Source organism: Gastrolobium bilobum, unplaced genomic scaffold (assembly GCF_033153095.1).
Source record: "Gastrolobium bilobum isolate Gb01-03AN ecotype WA unplaced genomic scaffold, APGP_CSIRO_Gbil_v1 utg28160, whole genome shotgun sequence".
NCBI lineage: Eukaryota > Viridiplantae > Streptophyta > Magnoliopsida > Fabales > Fabaceae > Gastrolobium > Gastrolobium bilobum.
Genome location: NW_026900111.1, coordinates 26,368 through 47,353, shown reverse-complemented (window position 1 = coordinate 47,353; position 20,986 = coordinate 26,368). Strand labels below are relative to the sequence as shown.

The 20,986-nt window shown below is 38.1% G+C and overlaps 1 protein-coding gene across 1 annotated transcript; it reads left to right on the top strand.

Moving 5' to 3' along the window:
* The first annotated feature begins 11,621 nt into the window (after window positions 1-11,621).
* Window positions 11,622-12,928, top strand: LOC133295355 (uncharacterized). Its single transcript, XM_061494185.1, has 2 exons — window positions 11,622-12,076; window positions 12,899-12,928. Exons 1-2 carry the CDS (start codon window positions 11,717-11,719, stop codon window positions 12,926-12,928), a joined length of 390 nt encoding a protein of 129 aa, XP_061350169.1. The 5' UTR covers window positions 11,622-11,716.
* Window positions 12,929-20,986: the final 8,058 nt, after the last annotated feature.

Genomic DNA, 20,986 nt, shown 5'->3' with positions numbered 1-20,986 from the left:
GGCGGCACCATCTAGGTATCGCCCAACGACTTTGCCTCGACACCAACCAACGCTTACTACCAATCGCACAGATCGCCAGCAAGGTGTCGCCCAACGACTAAAACTTGGCACCAACCTACGCTTGCTACCAAGCTGGGGGGCTCCTGTTTCGGATGGCCCTACTACTAGCAGCCCAATGGCTCAGGTCCAACTCCAGGCTCCAACCCACATCAGCCCTAAGGGCTGACATAGATCCTCACATCCCCCTATGATGCGACACGTCCAAGGGGAAGCACCAACATGTCCCATCTTGGGACCTTAACCCCCAAAGGAGACCGTCACAGGAGCCTTAAAAGGAAACTGCCCCTTTTGCCCAACACTAACATCACCAGGCACAGAAGGCGCAGCGCTGCTACAACAGCAGCTCCTGCCACGCCAAACACTGCCACCATGAGGGTGAATCCCAAGGAGGGTTGACCCCCTCCTCACCAGCCCACACCACTTTCCCTATAAATAGCCCCCTAGGGCACACCATGAAGGGACTTTATGTATCGTTATTCTGCCCATTTAATTTGAGTCATATTATCACTTACTTATCCATTGTTGATTACTTGCTTATACTTGGCGCAATACTTCTTATCTTGGTCAGTACCTGTGCTAAGGGTATTATCCATACAGTGACTCATCCCTGAAGGGAACATAGTGGGCTTATAGATCCCAACGGTACATCGCTCAATTAAAATTATACCAGTTTTCAGCTCAATATTAAAGTCAACGACATTTCAAAAGATACAGGAGTGTGTTTCCATTTATTGCAAGGGGATTATACAATTCTTTCTGATATAGAACAGGAAAAACTTGATGGAATTTTTTTTGATATAGAAGAAAGTAAATGGAATTATGTGGTGTGTACTATATCAAGCGCAAAAGAAACATCGTTTGACAAACAAAGTGGAATCCATGTATTCAAACAAGGAAGTCACAGGGAGGACATTCAATTCATCGATCCATTGTTGCCCAAAGAAGAGCATAGATTGGTGGACATGGCAGATTGTCAGAGTAATTTATGCAGCACCAAAATTATTTGGCTTTATTGCCTTTTTTGGAAAGAATGAAATTGGTTAGAGAGTTGTTTTCATCGCTTCCACCTCCAGCATTCAAGAATTATGTGAATTTGCATTCAAATTCAATGGTATCAAAGTTGAGAAGTAACACTCCCAATTTTCAAGGTAAATATATATTTGTGGCATTTCTTTCTCGATATGCTTTCACTGTTTCTGAATTTACTTGCCCTATATATTTTCCTTTGGTGCATTGTTAATTTTTTCTAGAAGAAAGTATAAATGATTTCAATTAATTGTTAAAGTAATGTAAGAGAAATTGAATTCTGTAAGATTATGAATTAGTATAGAAATATAACGAAATAATTAATATCTATAAATTTTGATTTGACTTGTTTGTTTATAAGCTATTTTGGCTTCTTAATTTGGAAAAAGTTACTCAACTTTATCATCTCAACAGGCTGTGAAATTATGTCCAGAAAGAGGAAAATATGTATGTTAAATGTGGACTTGAACAATGAAGCCAATGAACCTTGTTGTACTGCACCTTCAAAAGTGGCTTCGAATTCAGTAGTGTCATACTTTGCTAGTGGTGGTGCCAATGAAGAAGGTAAACTATTTGGGGGTATTTATTTATGAAGAGATTGGATTTTCTAACCATAAGATGCACATTGAGATTTAGATTCATATCAAAGTTATCAAATGCGGATTGCGGCGCGTCGCGGCCAACCCCGAAAAACGCTATAGCGTTATAACGGGTTGTGGTAGCGGAAATAGCAGAATAGATATATGACAGAAATAATGACAAAAAAAAACATTTTTTAAAAGCAGAGATAGCAGAAGTGATAGAGAGACGCAGATAGACTAAAAAAACCTTAAAATTTTCATGTTACACATTTAAATTTAGGACAACATTGACATTTTGCCTTATGACATCAATATGGCCGCAAATGCGATCGCAATGGCCGCTATTGCGTTCCAGTGCGGCGCGGTTTCTTGCGGTGAGGCACAGCAACGCCTATACGGCGCGGCTCGCGGTGCTATTGCGGTGCTAGTAACTACTATGATTCAGATTAATATTTATTTATTGTCAAGATTATTATTTAAACCAACAAGCTAGGCCTTTACATTGTCAATTCCACAAAAAATTTCAGTCTCTTGGACCTCTCCCTAGATTATTTTTCCTTTTGGCGGAATTTATTCTTTGAGCTAATTCCATATGAATACAACTGTAGTGTATTGACTACAGGCAAAATAAAAGCAAATTACTAAAATGAACATTTCAGACTTACCTATCTTTAACATAAAAGGATGTCTAGTTAAACTTATAAATTGAATATCTCACCCTATGAACAAGTTTTATTTGCAAGTTTACCATTACTAATGCTTCTGTTTTTACTAATTTATTATTTTTTAATTGTTAGAATCAGTATCTTCACACAAATGCAAGAGACAACGAAGAGCAAGAAAGCAAGTTTTATAAGAGAAAGTTTTATAGATACACTTGTGTGGTTGTCTCTTGCATCTGTGTGAAGATACCGATTCTAACATTAATTGGCTATAACTATACCATTTTGTTGCTTAAAAAATACTCTAAATTGTCATGCTTCAGGAGAATCTTCTCAAAACCCAGGTTTTCCTTAGACGCAAAATATCCAGGCCCCAAGTCCCCCTTCATCAAGTGGCAAAGTTAGTGGAGAAGAATTACAACTAAAAAAGTTTTGCACAGTGTTGCCAACCACAATTGAAGTGTCTTTCAAAAATCAAATTGAGCTAAGTCAAGAAGATGATGTAGAAACTAGAAACAGAAGCATTTTTTGCTTCTCTTGAGATGAATTGAGACCCTTGTTGTTTCAAGTTTGATGATGAATCCACCACCACTGCTCCAAATGAAGAGGCCAGGGAAACATTGAAATTAGTACAAGACTTCATCTCCAATGATGCCTCAGTTTTTCTGCATACTGAGCAATGTAGTATCATGAAAACTAGGAATATGAGAAGAAATGAGAACATTGATGTCAGAAGCTTCAAGGGTGCTTACACATTGGAGTAGGGATTATATTGAAGTAAGTAGGAAAATTGAGTTCACTGCATCTGAGTTTGCAGAGAGCTGATAATTAGTAGCTGATATGGAAATAACATGAACCACTTCTGGGAAGTTGTGGCATTAGAAAAAGAGCTTCTTCAAAAGTTAGCCTAAACGGAGGAAAAGAAAAAAGGAGCTAGAAGAGCAAATCAAAAAGCTAACATCTCATAAGAGAAGGAAAGATATCTTTGAGGAAGGAAAGACAATAATACAAACTATTACTGTGCATAAATTATTTGGTTATTGGTTTTGAAGTCTTTTTCTTGTTGATTGACTACTTGTGACACAATTTTATGCTACTTTCAAAGGTTAATTAAATTCTTGTTCTTTACGAGGCTAGTTTACCGCGGAACATTTTCTTTATCGTGCTGTGGTTATATTTGCTGCAAGATCGAGCATATGCAGTTAAAGTTATTAACACACAGCTTTTTTTCAATTATTACATATAGGTTATCTGCAGTAAGTTTTATACGATATAGTTTTGGGATAGAAATTATAGTATTTTTGTAATTTTAATTTATTTCAGGATTATTATAGTCTTTAAAATTATAATTATTTAGTTTTTCAATTCCAAAACGACGTAATTTTGAAAATAAATATAGATAACTTATATGCAGTAACTGCAGAAATATTATTCTGTATATGTTATCGGTTTAAAAGAATAATATAACTTAATTATAATGCACAGAGATATAAGATAATAGTTTATCTTAATATCGTCTACACATATCCATAATGGAAGGTGCCAGGTAATCAAATAAGGAGATCTATTCTATCAACAATAAAAAGTAAAAGAAAAAGAAAAGATCTATTACTCTAATTCCAAAACGTCCAATCGATGGTGCTGTATCTAATAAATTAAGGATTTGTCAAAGAGGGTGTAACGATTATTAATCCAGGAATATTTAATATTTTTTATAAAATATTTCTAACTATTTAAAAAATTAATAAATAAATCTTTAAAGTTTTCATTATATTAAACTCTGTTTTGATTTAATAATTTTTTTAATTCATTAACCAATTCTTTACAAAATCTAATATATTAAACCGAATAATATTCTTTAAGGATCGATATTATCTCATCATTAGTTTGTTTATCAAAAAACTATTTCAGCTTTGACTGGAGAAATAATTTTCTGCCGCATACAGTGTATTCTTGGGAATACATTGTGAAATTGCTTCTTCTTTTTTAAATTAGTGGATCTCATTTTTTTTTAAAAAGAATGTGTGTGTGGTAGACATTATCTTTCTTCCACTATTGTAGAAAAGTAATGCCCTTTGTTTATACATGGTTAAAAGATGAGAGAGAAAAAAAATGTTAAAAGAATGTATCACCGTTAATTTATTTTATTCATTTAAGATTAGAGAATCCTTTCTCATCCCTTAAAGATAGGTGCAAGAAAGAACCTTACAAAATAGTTGTAATAGAGAAATTTTAAAAATTATTATATCATGTTTTAATAAGGGGTGCTCCGTAGAATGACAAATAAAAAGGTATTATTCATATTGAATCTTTATTTGGACTCATTCCAGAGGGATATTTGACCCAAATCATAAATGCCTCAAGAGGCCCAATAGCCAAGACTTAAAGGCTAAGGAAATGTGTTTATCCCACGTTGACGTCATCTTACAAGCGTATAACTACTGTAGCAGCAGCACAGGACTCTACAGTCACCTTAATAGCCAACACCTAAGGGACTAACATATGATTCAACTATACCTAAGAGGCATGGTCCACAACTTGGCATCTTATACACGGGAAAGGATGCAAGATCCACTTCACCCCACCAATGAGATTAAATGTCGACATACTAAAAGCAGGACAACCAATTATTATATAATGGAGGCTGGAAGCCCCAGTATGTTTATCTTATCCATCTTTATTAAAGCTTATTAATCAAATACTGACTTGAGCATAGGAAAGCCTTGCAGGTTCCTGCCACATTAGTCCAACCAAACAAGATCATTCAACACCATTCATCCGTCCAGCAGAAGTATCCCACTCCAACATCTATCATGGAGAAAAATCAATCTGTTATTGGATCAGGCTCAATCGTGTGTGGTCTATCTCAATATTTCCTGGGCTAATCGTTGGCACCGTTTATGGGAACCATAAATTTCTACTCCGACACCAAATCAATAAAAAACATGATTGATAGTAGGAGCTAGATGTCCAAATCTTAAAATAGATCCCAAAGCCGCCCTGCAAACCAAAGGAGAACATCCACTACCCTAACTTCACCACTACAAAATGACCAAACCCCTTACCAGCAACTAACGGCCACCAACCTCCAAATCTTAGACACTTTTAAGCAACACAACTCAAGGCTATAAAATCAAGAGTATGAGTCGCTAGAGCTCAAAAATCTCCATCAACATGTCGTTAAAGAACAACAATCACTCTTGGTTGAATGTTCAGATGAAAGTATCCAACGATCTTTTCACAACGAAGAGAAATATCAATCCCGGAGATAGCGTGACTCAAAATAAAATAAGCCTAAAAACCTTCCACCACCCCACAACCAAATATCCCTACATCACCCTGACTACAGTTCCTATTCTGTCCAAAAAAATATCTCTAAAGTGGCTCACCTGTTCATACCAGAAACCATGGACCTTCCATTGTCGAAAGATATAAAAATCTTAGAATAGTATAGGATAATTTATCATGTCATTCATCTATCAGTTGTTTGGTATTTCAATAGGATAAGATAAAGTTATCTTATTGGCTTTTATTATCCTATTCTATGACACCCTGTTCTAGAACAGATTTGTTAACATCATGTATGACATCAAACGCAGTTACAATCACAACAATTGAATTAAAATACGGATAATTTTTTTCTTTTTGCGTTAATAAACGTATCTGTTTAAAATCAATTCTGTAATTAAAACAATTTCAAAAGTTGTAATCATAACTTAAACAATATGCAGAACATATGAGGTTTATTTTACCATGCCATACATCACTCCCACAAAGCGCCAAGCAGTCCCTTTAATCCAGCAAGGCTTAAAATTCATTTTTATTCATATTCAACACTAAACATCTTCACTTTTTAATTACTCCAGGAATTCTATACCTCCTCTATGATCCTCATATCCCACTATGTTGTAGATCTCTTTGTTAGCTATGCGTGGATCCAAATCATCACACAAGCTTTAGTTTCATCTTAGTCCTTTACACTAGGCATACAACCTTGCCCCTAGTGCTTGTATATTTGCCCTTTCTCCAATGATACAACAATACTATATGAATGCAAACATACCATAATACTAACATTACCACTTAATCATCCAATTATTGACTATTACTTCCATAAAAGCAACGGTGGAACAACAAGAGGGATGAACCTCCAAGATCCAAAGGTTTACCTCTTGATGCTTCATCTTTTTTGCAAGCTTTCTTTAGCTCAAACACTAGGAATCACCACTTTTACACCAAGGCAATCTATGACCAAAGTGGAAATGGAATTATTAACTCAATCAACATGTAAAACTAAGCCCATTCCTAGACAATCAACTCAAATATTCTTCATTATTCATAAATTCAACATTAACTCAACTTACATTTGTTCTCCAAATATTCAAGAGACAAGGGTTTCACACCAATGGCCCAACCAATGGATTTTCCTTTAACAAAGTGTCCTCAAACACCTCTCTACATCATACAAATCAATGAAACAACATCAAAATCTCTCCCAACACTACAAAATTTGCGGGACACTAATCATCATCTTCTACATTTTTGAAATTTCTATTTAAACTAGTTTTAAGGAGTGGCAACTTACCCCAAAATGACACAAAACCAAGGGATGAACATTTTCTAAGCTCCCACAGTGCGAAATGCCCTCAAACTCCACCAATCTCCAAGAAACTCGAAATCTTTAGGGGAAAAGATCTCTCTCCACAAGGCTTCCCACTCAAAACTAAGATAGGATTTGTGATAGGGAGAGGATTCTCTACGTCTTTGGCTTTGGAACAGATGAATTTCGTTGAGAGGTGAGAAAGTTAGGGTTTTAAGCTTCCAACAATGGTTTTCTCTCTTTCTTTCCCTGATGCCACGAAGAAGAAGAAGCAAATGAGGGAGAATTGTCATGTTTTATCACTTAACATATGGTAGGTTATTTTAACTGGGTAAAACTTATCTCTCTAGTTACCTCAACTCACTTTCCAACTTTACCCATTGGTTTAAAATATTTTTACAGTCATATTTCTAACTTTACTTTTACATTCCGGATAATTTTGCATGCACACATTTTTACCCCAAAAATTTCACTAACTACACTTTTTACTCGAAAGTGACCCTAATTTATTTATTTAAGCCTTTTACTTAATTCAATCCAATAATGCATGATTAATTACTTAATCACATGCAATTTTCTAATTAAACAGGTTAGCGATATTATATATTGAAAGCCTGATAACTTATCCTAAGGGGGAGGTTTGAGTTAGAAGGTGATATGATAGGATAGGATAGTAAAAATCTAATTTTTAGAGTAAATACCCTTTTTGGTCCTCAACAAATTTCACGATGTCCGCTTTAATCCCTAGCAAATAAAAAGGTCCATCGTGATCCTTAAGAAATTCAAAATGGACCCATTTAGTTGAAATCGTGGTCCCTCACAAATTCAAAAAAAGACCCATAGTCCCTCAAAAGGACTAAAATGGGTCTATTTTGAACTTCTTAGGGACCACGATGGGCCTTTTTATTTGCTAGGGACTAAAGCGGGCATCGTGAAATGTGCTGAGGACCAAAAATGGTATTTACTCTAATTTTTATTTTCCACGATGCAACGTGAGAAATCCCTCTTCCTCTACCATTGATTATGCCTCTCAACCCCCAAATCAAATATAGAGTTCAAAGCTTAGCCACAACACCCCTAAACATTTTCCCTTATGAAATGCCCCCTCATAAACGTCTTTATTTCCATACACCTGAACCCATCACCCTGAGGTAGCATGACCCGATGGTCTAGAACTCCGGGAGCGGCGACAAGAGATAAAAGAGGAGCATTTTAGTTTGATAGGAAATGAGCGAATGGAAAAGTGGAAGGAAGAAGCAAGGTTGAGAGAGAAGAGAAGAGCTAAGGCAGAGAAAAAGTCTGATAGGAAGAAATGTGAGAGGTAACCAAAAAGAAAGATTTAGTTGAACCAACAACAAACCCAGAAAACTATTCTTCACCTAGTAAGTGGAAAACCTTGCAGGAGGAAGTCAACGACTGGATATCTGATGACCTTTGCAGGAGGAGCTATATCCTGGCAATCAAAATTGCAGAAGTGTGTGGAACTTTCGACAACCGAGGCCGAGTACATAGCCGCGACAGAGGCTTGCAAAGAAATGTTATGGATGAAGAAGTTTCTCTCTAAATTAGGCCATGATCAAGACAAGTACGAGCTGAAGTGTGACAACCAAAGCACAATTTATCTTACGAAGAACTCGACCTATCACTCCTGCACTAAGCACATTGACGTGAGGTATCACTGGATCAGGGATGTCATGGAGGATGCACAACTCACACTTCGCAAAATGCACACCGACCTGAATTGGTCTGATATGATGACAAAGTCGGTACCAGCAAGAAAATTCGAAAACTTCTGTGAAGGTGTCGGACTGATGCCGATCCCGACGCATTGAAGTCGAGAGGGGAAGGTTTGTTGGGAGTTGTTCCTTCTTCAATGTTTGGCTCAAGTCCCAAGAGGTTGGAACTCTCTATTTTTTGGTGCAAGGCTCATGTGACACATCCTTTGAGTGGTTCAATCCCTCTCTTATATAAGCTTGTAGTGTGTGAGGTTTAAAAATACGAGAAAAAGAATTTTGAATACCTCTAAAGAGAAGTTTGAAGTAAGATACCTCTTTAGGGAAGTTTGAGATTACCACCATTGTAGGTGAAGTTTGATTGTACCTCTAGTGAAAGACTGGGAAGTTTGACAGTTGTAACCCATTATTCTTATAGTGAAAGTTTGATTCTAGACTAGTGTCTTGTGGATTTTTTACTTCTTCACATTGGAGAAGGTTTTTCCATGTTAAACAAATTAACTGTGTTCTTCTCCATCTCTCTCCTCTTGCATTTTACTGTTTCGCTTCCGCAATTGACTTGAGGGTCCGACTTGACCCAACAGCTGGGCGCTGATTACTTGTCTTATCCAATAGCTGACCCAAACTGATCACCTCATCAGGTCAGGCCAAGATTCACAACACTAGGTAGAAGTGGCTGGTGGTAAGTGAAGATGATGGTGGTGGCTGGTCGATGGCAAGAGTTGACTCTCACATGTCCAACAAAGTTTATTTGAGAAAAACATTTGGCTATATTTGAGGGGATAGGATATTGTGACAACCAAGACATGTTACACCCATGTGACAACCAGTCAATCTCACCGTTAAATTAGGTTTTTGATCTAACGATCCAGATTTAATCCTTATATACACCCTCACTTCCCCTTCTCTCTCCCCTTTCTCTCTGATCATACTCTCTCTTTTCCCTTCTCTCTCATCACAATCTCGCTCTTCCCTTCTCTCTCATCATACTATCTACAGCGCCGCCGCCGCGCACTCCACCACCGCCGCCGCGCCTCCCCCCTCTAATTCACCGCCGTCACCACAGGAGGAAGGAGAATGTTCCCCCAGAGCAAAATACAAGCGTGCTCTTGAATTCTTCACCTTGCAACGAATCAAATGTCCTTCAGTCCAAACCCCTATTGCCAGAAATTGCAGTTGATTCTAGTCTGTCAAATTGGTTGATTACTCCTAATTATAATGTCTCCAAGATCACAATTCATTAATATCCTATCCCATCACAATTCAAATTGCGTTAGATCACAATGGTTGATTACTCCTAATTAGAGAGAAGGGAAGAGAGAGATTGTGATGAGAGAGAAGGGGAAGTGAGGGTGTATATAAGGATTAAATCTGGATCATTAGATCAAAAACCTAATTTAACGGTGAGATTGACTGGTTGTCACATGGGTGTAACATGTCTTGGTTGTCACAATATCCTATCTCATATTTGAGATGAGAGAAATATGGCATTTGCTATCCTATTGTCTCCATTCCTAAAAAAAGTATCCTTTAGGATAGATTATATTTTGCAGTCAAGATAAATTGAGTCAAAATAATAAGCTTCTCATAGCTTGTTAGTTCATTAAATAATGGATAAGAACATGTATGACAATTTATTCTATTGCGTTCTGTCTATGTTGACCACCAAGGACCCTAAAGTCATTCATCTAAAATTCATAAATTATAAAATAAAAAAGGTTAATAAATATAAAATATAATAAATAAAATTAAATAAAATGAAAAGATTATCGATGAAAGTAAAAGAAACGGAGAGTAAAAATAAAATAAAATAATATTAATTATGATTATTTATATTGTTTAAAATATGATAGTATTGAATAAAATCTGATAATATTGAATAAAATCTGATAAAATATACTTTATCTAATAATTCTCTTTTTCTTTTTCTTTTTCTTCATTTGAAATATACGATACGATGAAGCTAAGTTATTATTTATAAATTTTTTTACCATTTCATTTATTTTTCAAATAATATAATCAAATTTTTCTTTCGAAAAGAGGAAAAAAAACTAAGTTGTTAGTCATGAAATAACAGAAGTCTGTATAACCTCAAGGAAAAAAAATACCACTAGAACTTCTTATTTCATTAAAAAATAGGTTCATTCTTTCGCAAGATAAGTTATCTGCAGTAAGCTCAATATGATGTCATTTTAGAGCAAAAATTATGGTATTTTTGTAATTTTAATTTATTTCAGAGTTATAATAATTTTTATATTTATAATTTTTTAAGATTTTAATATCAAAACGATGTTATTTTGGAAATAAATGTATATAACTTAGGGGAAGGATATTGTGACAACCAAGTTGTGTTACTACCAAGTGACTACCAATTAATCTCACCGTTAGATCGATTATGTTGATCCAACGGTTATATTTATTTCCATCTTTGTATGGTCATAGTTTCCCAAATTTAATACTTTATATTTATTTCCACCTTTGTATGGTTATGATTTCTCATATTTAATGATTTCACTTTAAATATGGGAAACCATGACCATACAAAGATGGAAATAAATATAAACGTTGGATCAACATAATTGATCTAACGGTGAGATTAAATTGTAGTCACTTAGTAGTAACACAACTTAGTTGTTACAATATCCTTCCCTGTAACTTATGGGTTTAAATTATCTTATGTTGACGAAGATAATTCTCTTACGTAAGTGAGACATAAAAAATCATGCTATCTCTTCTTTTCTTCTTTTTGATTTTTTAGAAAATAATAAGAGTCACATGATTTGTTTCTATAACATAAAGTAATTCATCTCGTAGGTGAGGAGATTAATAAATCCCATAACTTATATGCAAAATAACTGTACAAATGTTTTTTCGTCTATAAAAAAAAAAATAACTGTACAGATATTTTTCCCTTAGAAAAAATGAAAAACAGCAAAACTTGAAGTTACAGCAACTAAGGAAACATATATAAATTCTGGCAAGAAAGCGTTCCCAAATTCCGCAATCCACAATTCCACATAACAACAGAAAGGACAGTAGCAGCGGCCGGCAACGATGGAGGAGAAAGCAACCTCAGTTGGAGAAATCGAGGAAGTGGAGTCAACACCCGATGTTGGGACCCACAACGAGAGCGAAACCTCGAGGCACGTGCGTACGAAGGTGCCTGAGGTGGAGATCCACTTGTTCCGTGAAGGGAAAGGACCCGTTACGGTGTTCAAAACGACGTTGGGAGGTTGGGAACAGGACCAGCTGGAGGTCCGTGACATCCTCGAAAAATACGGCCTCAAAACAATCTTCGCGTTCAATCCTGAGAACAGTGGTCGCGGTGTTCCGGTCCGGTTCAACCCAAGAAACGGAAGGTCCCTCTTGACTTATGGGGATGGTGCTGTTGTTTACCTTGATGGAGAACCTAAGGTCTGTTTTTATTTTTTTTCTTGATCTTAATGCTTTTTTTCTTCTTATTAAAATACTTATTTATATAAATAATTTTTATTACTTTATGATGTAAAGTATTTATCTTTTGATACATTATGGTCATGGAATCGTGTAATTATCCTCTTGTGTGAATACAACGTAATGCTATTTACTACTCTGCGCATGGCTAGAGTTTTGTAGAACTATGTTGTCCCTTCAAAAGGGGAGCCTTCACATATCTGTTAAGAGTTGTTGTAGGTCACAAGTTCGATTCATGTAATTAGTCTATGCACATACTAGCAGGAGTTTTGTGGCACTTGGCTTTTAATAGTTTCTATTTAAAATCAAATAGCCACTCGTTAACAAAACCAAAACCCACCCCCCATTAGACCCCGGATGGCAACGGTGGGATGAGAACAATTCTTGTATGCAGCCTTACTATTACATATTTACATTTCAGATTTGAATATGTGACCTTTTAGTAGGAGGAGCAACTTTACCACTGGCCCAAGCTCGCCCTCTTGTTAACAAAACATTTTTTCTTTTTACCCTCCTTTCTTAACAGTGTTGTCTTGTTTTGGTTGGTTATGTGTATGTTTGTTTGTGTTCTGAGCTAGAAAAAACTAGGGAGAAGGGAGAGCGGAAAAATAAGATATTTTTTTTTTGAATGGGTTGAGTTTCTGTTATTTTAGGCTTGGCAATGGCTAAGTGTGTGCAACTGAAGTGTTTTAAATGAGTCGGTTTTTGGGATTTGAGATTTTCTTTGGTTACCAAGATGATGGGGGAATTTAATGGTTTGAGTTAAATTGTTTGTTGTAATAGGAAGGAAATAATGCTCTTTCTGGTGTTTAATGAAGCTAAAAGGTTTTAGTGTATAGATTAGGGAGGAAAATATTCTATTTAGGTACTATTTATGCTTCCCATGTTATAGATAAGAAAAGAATGTGCAATTAGTTTGTCAATATTCTGTCAAAAAATTACTAATGGGGGTGGTATAAAGAAAACCCCAGATTATGTTTGGATGCAAGGAGAAATTTCATTGGTGATGAATTGAATTGGCTGCCAGTATAAGATGAATACCAAACTCTGTGGTTTAACGACACTCTAAAATGTTTTAGTCTATATGTCAAGGAGGAGAACATTTTCTAAAATTTGTGTCTCTTGTTATGGATAAGAGTATCCAATTAGTTTGGTTCTTGAGTCTTGAGCATTATACTGCTTAATGTTATCTTTTGGAGTGATAGAGAAGAATGTTAAAACACTGCAATTGTTGATGTATGGCTCAGGGGCTTTTTACCAGAGGCATCATTAAACAATATTGCATATAAGTTAGCCAGGGATGTTCCTATAATATTTGAGAGCTGGAAAATATTTCATTTTTTAGAGGTCGTGGTGACTAAATGTTTCTTGTTTATTCTTCTTGTTGACAGTTTATTAAAGATGCATTTATATTTGCTTCATATAAAAAACAAACTGAGCACTTCTTGAGCTGTCTAGAAGATTTAAATATGCATAACCATATAATCCCTGGAAACAATGTAACTGTTGTCTCAAAAGTTATTTCTTGACGGGCTTAGAGGAAGGGACAAGTGTTCAATAAATCCATTTAATTGAAAATTAAAGTAGAAAATTATCAGCTTTTCCAAACAACCTTGGGGCAATCCTTTTCTATTAATTTTTCAAGTTTTGGGAGGGATTGAGAAGTATGGCTGTTTAAAAATTTGCTTTGTACACTAGGATGTTGTGTAAATAGCTTGAAATTGTTTTGAGTTTTTAATAAGCACCTCTTATCCTAACAACTGCTAAGGGATTGAGTTACTTTGTTTGAGTTTTAGCCAGTTGCCCTTTTAGAGCCATTTCTTCATTAAATGTGCTAAATATTTTGGAGAAATCATAAATTTCCTAGTTGTAAAATTAAATCTTTATGAGGTTTATGCTGCATTGCTGTGAGTATTTTTATGGATGTTATGGTAGAAAATAAGTTTGTCCATTCTCTCTTCATCAAATTTATCATGCTTTTTACTTAACTTTCTTGACAGCTTTTTTTTTCAGACTTTCAGTGCAACAAGGCTTTTAGGTTGCAGCCTTCAAGCATCATTTAATGCCTAGAGAAAAATTTGAGAAATACATACAATCTTGAAGGACATCTCACTGAACCAGTGATATGCATCTTTTAGGAACCCTTTCACTAGAGTGTACTCTAAGAACGGGTGTAGGGGATACATTCCCTCCCAAAGCAGGAGTGTCCCTCCTCTCTTGCAGGGGAAAGTAGTTATGACTGCTGGAAGGGGGGGGGGGGGGGGGGGATTAAAGGAGAAGGGGACAGTTAGAAGAGAGTTTGGGGAGGAGAGATATGCCTCTCAAAAACATGATATCTTTTTCTTTTCTATTTTAACTATAATTTTTTTCACATCAGCTACTCAGTGAACCTAACAAAAATTGTTAAATGTCTTCGATTCCTTGTTAATTTCTGTTTGGGTTTTATCAAGTGTTATTAGAACTCCCGATCTGGGAGCTATAAAATGGCCCACACCCGCAAGATGGAGGCCTATATGAACGCATTGGAGAAGAGTTTCATGCAATGGCAGGAGAAGATCAATCTGTGGAAGGAACATGAAGAACAAGCTCACTTGAGGAGAACAATAGAGATATTGAGTCTCTTTCGAGCAAGACTCGGGGGAAGTATCTGAAGAGAAATGGAAGGAGAAATGAGTGAGGAGGACTGGGATCCACAGCGTCTTGTTCAGAATTTGTGGAGGCCATGCATTTTGAACATTTCCGAGACTCGCAAATGACAAAGGACAAAGGTTGAAGATTTCAACATTTCTTGACGCAGATGATGTGAACGGATGCTTAAATCCGATAGAGCGGTATTTTTGTGAGAATGCGAAGTTGGAGTAGAGTGGGTGGCGAATGTGCTGATGGCTTTGGAGGGATGCACTTTGAACTGGTACTAATGGTGGATGGGTTGGATGAAGAATGCTACTTGGGAGCTGTTTCGAGCAACTGTGTTTTTACACTTCGTGCCATCCATGAAGGATACTCTAATGTAGGCGGCCGCCACTTACAGCTGAGGAGGATAGCCCATCAACTGATCAAATGAAGAGACCAAAACTGTAAAAGGAGAAGCACAAGAGACAAAAGCTTGCTGATGCTGATCTGAATCTAAATTCAATTGCAATCTGAATAACTCAAACAATGGAAACAAACTCACTGCACCCATGAAACCAAACCCAAACCTAAATTTGATCCAAATCTCAGACTTGAAATTGAACCCATTCCTAGATCCAAACCCAAACCTGAAACCGAACCCTGCACCCTACCCTCAAGACAAGGATGGACTTGGGAGAGACTTCAAGAGTTTCAATGCAAATGGAGACTGCCAAATCTCGGTTGACGAGCTCAGTGGATTTCTTTCAAACACCTAGATCCAGCATGTTGCTAGAGGAGCCCCTATAGTCATGGACGAGCTCGACACTAATCGTGACAGCTTCGTCCGCCTTCTAGAGTTTGCCTTTTTCTCGTACTCTGAAATGCTAGATGGCCAAGCCACCGAACCCCGCAACCCTTTCTATCTATACGACCACAACGGAAACAACCTCGTATATGTGGCCGAGCACCACCTAGAGCTGAATCACCATGGGTTTCAGCAGATCTGTAATATCGGGTCTTGCTTGTCAATTCCTTTCTTGGATTCATCAATTAATAGACCTGTTGACGCATCATAAGCACTAGACACATTTGCTATTTTGTCTAGGATAAAGCTATTGAAATAATGTCTCAATTATGCAAGGCACCTTTCTCCACTGACGTCCATGGAAGAATCTATTGAAGCTTTTGAGCCTCTGTGCATCTATCCTCAAATTGAGCAGTGGAGTGATAAACTTAGGTAATGATTTTCTCTAGTTTTGCTTGATCCTTCAATAAACGAGATCGTGACATGTCACATTCAGGTTATGCAGGCAGCTGCTAAGCTTGGTATTATGATAGGATTCGGCAAAATATCAGAGTAAAACACAACTAAACACCAACAAATGGCCTAGAGAACTGTATTTTCTTTGATATATCAGTAAGTGAAAGTACAAATTATAGAGATAATTCAGAAGTAATGGAAGAAGAAAGGAAAAATACAAGAAAAGCTAAAATGTTTTCTGGAGCAATTTGAGAGGCTTCAGATTTCTCTCCTAATCTGGTTTCCTAGCCCAAATATGTCCAAATTCCCAATGCCCCTCTACATGAGCCTTACTGCTAATATATAACAAACTCTCCTAACATACTTGCACAACGTTCTCACCTAGTCCATGTTAGCATCCACTTTCTACTTTTAACAGATGTATCATCTGGAATATTCTTTGCAATAGCTGAGTCAGCAAATAGGGGTTGTATCAATACCTCCCCCTTTAAGCACCTTGTCCTCAAGGTGTAGTTTAGCCAACGAAGACCCTCCCCTGGGTCCCATGCCTAAAATACAAGGGCCAACTTATGCCCACAACGTAAGAATAACCACCAAGATCCCTTGTCCTTCCAAATACAGCATTTATGAAAACACCACAGATATTGCTAATCATAGTCCTGTCAAATTCGACCCAAAGAAAAGGTGGATTTTCCATGTTTGCTTCAGCCCGCGGTTCTAGTTTTGCCACGAGTTGTTCTCGTTTTTGAACATTACAAAACCAGTGGCGAACCTCAAAGCAGCCTGATAAGGACCAACCAATTAATCAATGTAAAACAGAGCTTACTCAAGAACTCAGATCTGAATATTCCTCATTCATATATTTCATAGCAACAATTACAAACAGAAACGTCATAACAGTAAAGTTGTAATGTGAAAGAAATTACAGAATCCAAATGAGAATAACAATGCAAAAAAGGTAAAGATAATGTGAAACACATATGAGAGGTTCCACTCTCTCACAATCCCCAAAGGGCCCAAGTTTCTTCAGATTTCCCAGATATCCCCTTTCCTTGATGCCTTCCTTCTATATAACAAACTCAATGACACTCACGCTCTATCTGTTGGAGGGCATTCTAGTCAATATCTCCACTTGTTACAGCATTGCCAATTGGGTCATTTATTACATTTGAGGCCCAAATCAGGGTGGGTCCGTATCAATACTCCCCCCCTAACAATCACCTTGTCCTCAAGGTGATGTTAATTTTCCGGGATCCCATTGTTTGAATTGTAAGGCCCTAAATTCGTGACCAACTAGATAATTCATGCTTGTAGTTGTATAGCTCCCACCAGGGTCCCATTGCTCATCTTCCATTTCCATCATTGACACACTTAAATTTTGTGTGGAAACTAGATCAGCATGATAAAATAAATCAGACAAAGTAACATCTCCATAGCTAAGGAATGACCCATTCTCTTCACTGCCCCAGCCTTTGGTGCCCAGGATGCCTATAATGAATTGGGCCCTCAGATGACTAAGGAAAGACCCATTGCTTCCCACCTCCCCAACAGTGCCCTTGGGTTTAGCTTCAAGCCTGTGGTTTGAGGTGAGCCTTGAAAAAATATCCACAGACCATTTCAGAGCCTTCTCCGCTTCTATTCCATCAGGCTTCGCGGGCGTTACCAACACGTCCTCGTTCTTCGCCCCTTCTACCTTGTCATCGTCGTCGACCAGTAACAATTGGAGTTGGGGTACCTGAAAAATTTGCAGACAGGACTCCAGTTTTCGGTCCAAACAAAAAACGAACATTGGGTCAGGTTCAACCCAACCTCTCAAATGGAAAAATTGATCTGATAGGTTACGATGGTTGTGGTCGAACACCCCCCATCCACTGTGAAACATGCAGCCTCGCGATTCCTTCAAATTCATTGTTGCTACCGTTGAAGCACGAGGCATGGTGCACGTGGCCAAAGAAACACCCTCATTGGCGCATTCCTTGATGGAGTAGTTTATATCCTTGGGCCCTATCTTCAACATGTATTTTTTTGGCCCACCTAGATTAGATGGACTCACGGACCCAGAATCCCACCTTCGCCAGGCTTCACACAAAACAGAGGCTTTATTTAGCTGGGTTTGGAGTGATTTGACTACAATTTCAATATGACCCATCGAGTTAATAATTTGACCCGGTTCCCCTCCCAATTTCTCACCCGTCCGACTGTACCCCAAGCTTTCCTCTTGATCAAGATGGCTCAGGATCTGAGGTTCAAGTGATGGCAGTGGGTTGACCATCTTCTCTGACGACGGTAGTGTTGCCAATATGCATGCACCTATCATCTCATCATCTTTTCCCGCGACGATTTCTGGTCCTAGGTAATCTTCCATAGCTTCCATCTCATCACTCTCCTTTGCATCAATCGCATTTTCGGAATCTGTTGCTTCTGTAACCGCATTCGACCCTTCTCCTCCGTCGTTCCCTTTTCTCTCTTCCTCGTCGTCCATGTCCACCACCAAAGGATGCAGTTGCCGGACCCGGCATCTGTGGTTGGGACACCAGCACTCATCGGACTTGAAGCACAGCCCACATGGCTGTCGATCATGGAACTCAGCCTGGGAAAACTGTCGCCCTTGGCCGGAGAGCCCCTCATGCGTTTGGTTTCCCACCATCGAAGCTGACGTCTTCGCCGTGGGCCCTTCCTTGGTGTTTTCGTTTACCCCAAACTTTGTGGTTGTCGAACTCGTGTTAGGGTTGCCTTTGTTTGCAAAGGAATTACGATTTGGGCCATTTGAAAACGACTGGCCCATTTGATTTGTTCCCCAACCTCTGTGTTCATTTGGGCCTGAGCCAGCTCGCGAGCCCACAGACCGGTTAGTACCTTGAGCCCAATTCTTTGCCATCGGCCCCCAGCCTTCGTCCCTCCAAGCCGTGTTCCTTTTTTCGATTTTGAGCGAAAACTTCATCGTCTCCGACAAACTAAGATGGGGATACATCAGAAGTTCCTCCCTGATATTGTTGCGCACTCCGTTCAGCCATGCTTCCTTGAGTAAGTCTTCATCCTCTAAACGAAGAGCTCCCACCATTTTTTTGAATTCCGCTCGAAATTCAGAAATACTCCCCCATTGTTTGTGCGAGTACAGAGCTCTGTACGAGCAATCTAGATCCAATGCGTTGAACCTTCCTCCCTTCCTTTCTCCGTTAGCATCTGAACTGTTGTCGTCCGGATCTTCTTCTCCTCTACGATAACGTCTCCTCCTTCTCCCCGCCATCTCGTCCAACCTCCGAATGATTTCAGTCAATCCCAACTCACTCGCTTCCAGCCTTTGAATCACTTCCTCGTGTCTTGCTTCGTCCTTGCGCAACTCTTCTTCTAAATTTTCCAATCGACTTTCCATTCTTCTGGTAGTAACCATCCCACAGAGCTCCTAGATCGGAGCTCTGATACCAATTGATAAGGACCAACCAATTAATCAATGTAAAACAGAGCTTACTCAAGAACTCAAATCTGAATATTCCTCATTCATATATTTCATAGCAACAATTACAAACAGAAACGTCATAACAGTAAAGTTGTAATGTGAAAGAAATTACAGAATCCAAATGAGAATAACAATGCAAAAAAGGTAAAGATAATGTGAAACACATATGAGAGGTTCCACTCTCTCCCAATCCCCAAAGGGCCCAAGTTTCTTCAGATTTCCCAGATATCCCCTTTCCTTGATGCCTTCCTTCTATATAACAAACTCAATGACACTCACGCTCTATCTGTTGGAGGGCATTCTAGTCAATATCTCCACTTGTTACAGCATTGCCAATTGGGTCATTTATTACATTTGAGGCCCAAATCAGGGTGGGTCCGTATCACAGCCCCAGGGTTTCCATCGGCCGCTGCCGTCGAGATGGATGACAAGCCATTCACCTAGATCTATCTGGATGACTTACTGCAATCTTGGTGGGAAGCCGAATAAAGCAACCTCAGAAGTAGCTATATCTAACTTTTTCGTCCATTTACAATTCGCTTTTGCACTCAGCGACAAGCTTTCATCGGCACCCATGTCTTCCCAAGCATTCTGTGTCGTCTTTGACAGCTTTCCTATTATGTGATTGTTGAACCCTACTCCCTCTAGTGTTAATTCTACAAATCTCTTGGGTTCAAACAGGCCCATAGTTTCACAAGCCCAAATCTGGTGCAATAAGGAGATCACACTGTCCTATTTTGGTTTTGGATTAGGAGTTGTTGATAAAGAATTTGGGCTGGGTCGAAATATTGACCCAACTGCAGCTTAACCCTAATCTGCTCCTCTTTTTCATGTGCTTGGTCACATATTTGCAATCTTTGCCTCTGTTCACGGCAGGGACACAAACCCATTGCCTCCCTCCTTAGAAAGTTCGAATCTGGTGGTTCTGGAAGTGGCAATGGATGAGCCACCTCCTCCGATGGCAGTACGATTTTCGGCATGTGCGCATTCCTCATATGCTTTCCTTCCCCTTTGTCTTTCATATGAAGATGCATCTCAATTTCAATTGCCTCTTCCACGATTATGTGCTTCTTCTCTTCGATTGTCTTTTTCTTAGCCAACTCTTCCTTCCTCTCCTTTTGATTTTCAATTGCAGCTATGTCTTTCTCTCCCTCATGCTTTATCCTTGTTGAGGTTTCTTTCTCCTCCCTTCCTTCTATGGCTTTTTGATTTTTCAACAAAGATTCTGTTTGTAAATTTACTTACAATTTTTGGAATCGATGATTCTCAATCTTCATATGGTTTTTTGACCATCGACTTCTTAACCATAGGTTGCTTCATTATGGTTTCATTTTTTTGATTTTCTTCTATTGTCTTTGTTTTTGCTTTTTGAATCTCTAATTCTACATCATCATCTAACAAATAAATTTCAAGTAGATACTTACTTACAAATACTTTGGTAAATTTCCACAAGTTCGCATTTGGATTTAGACGATTCCAATGCCTATACCACCAGAGTGCACATCCTCTAAGCCCATTCACAGTTTCTGTCAATTGTTTA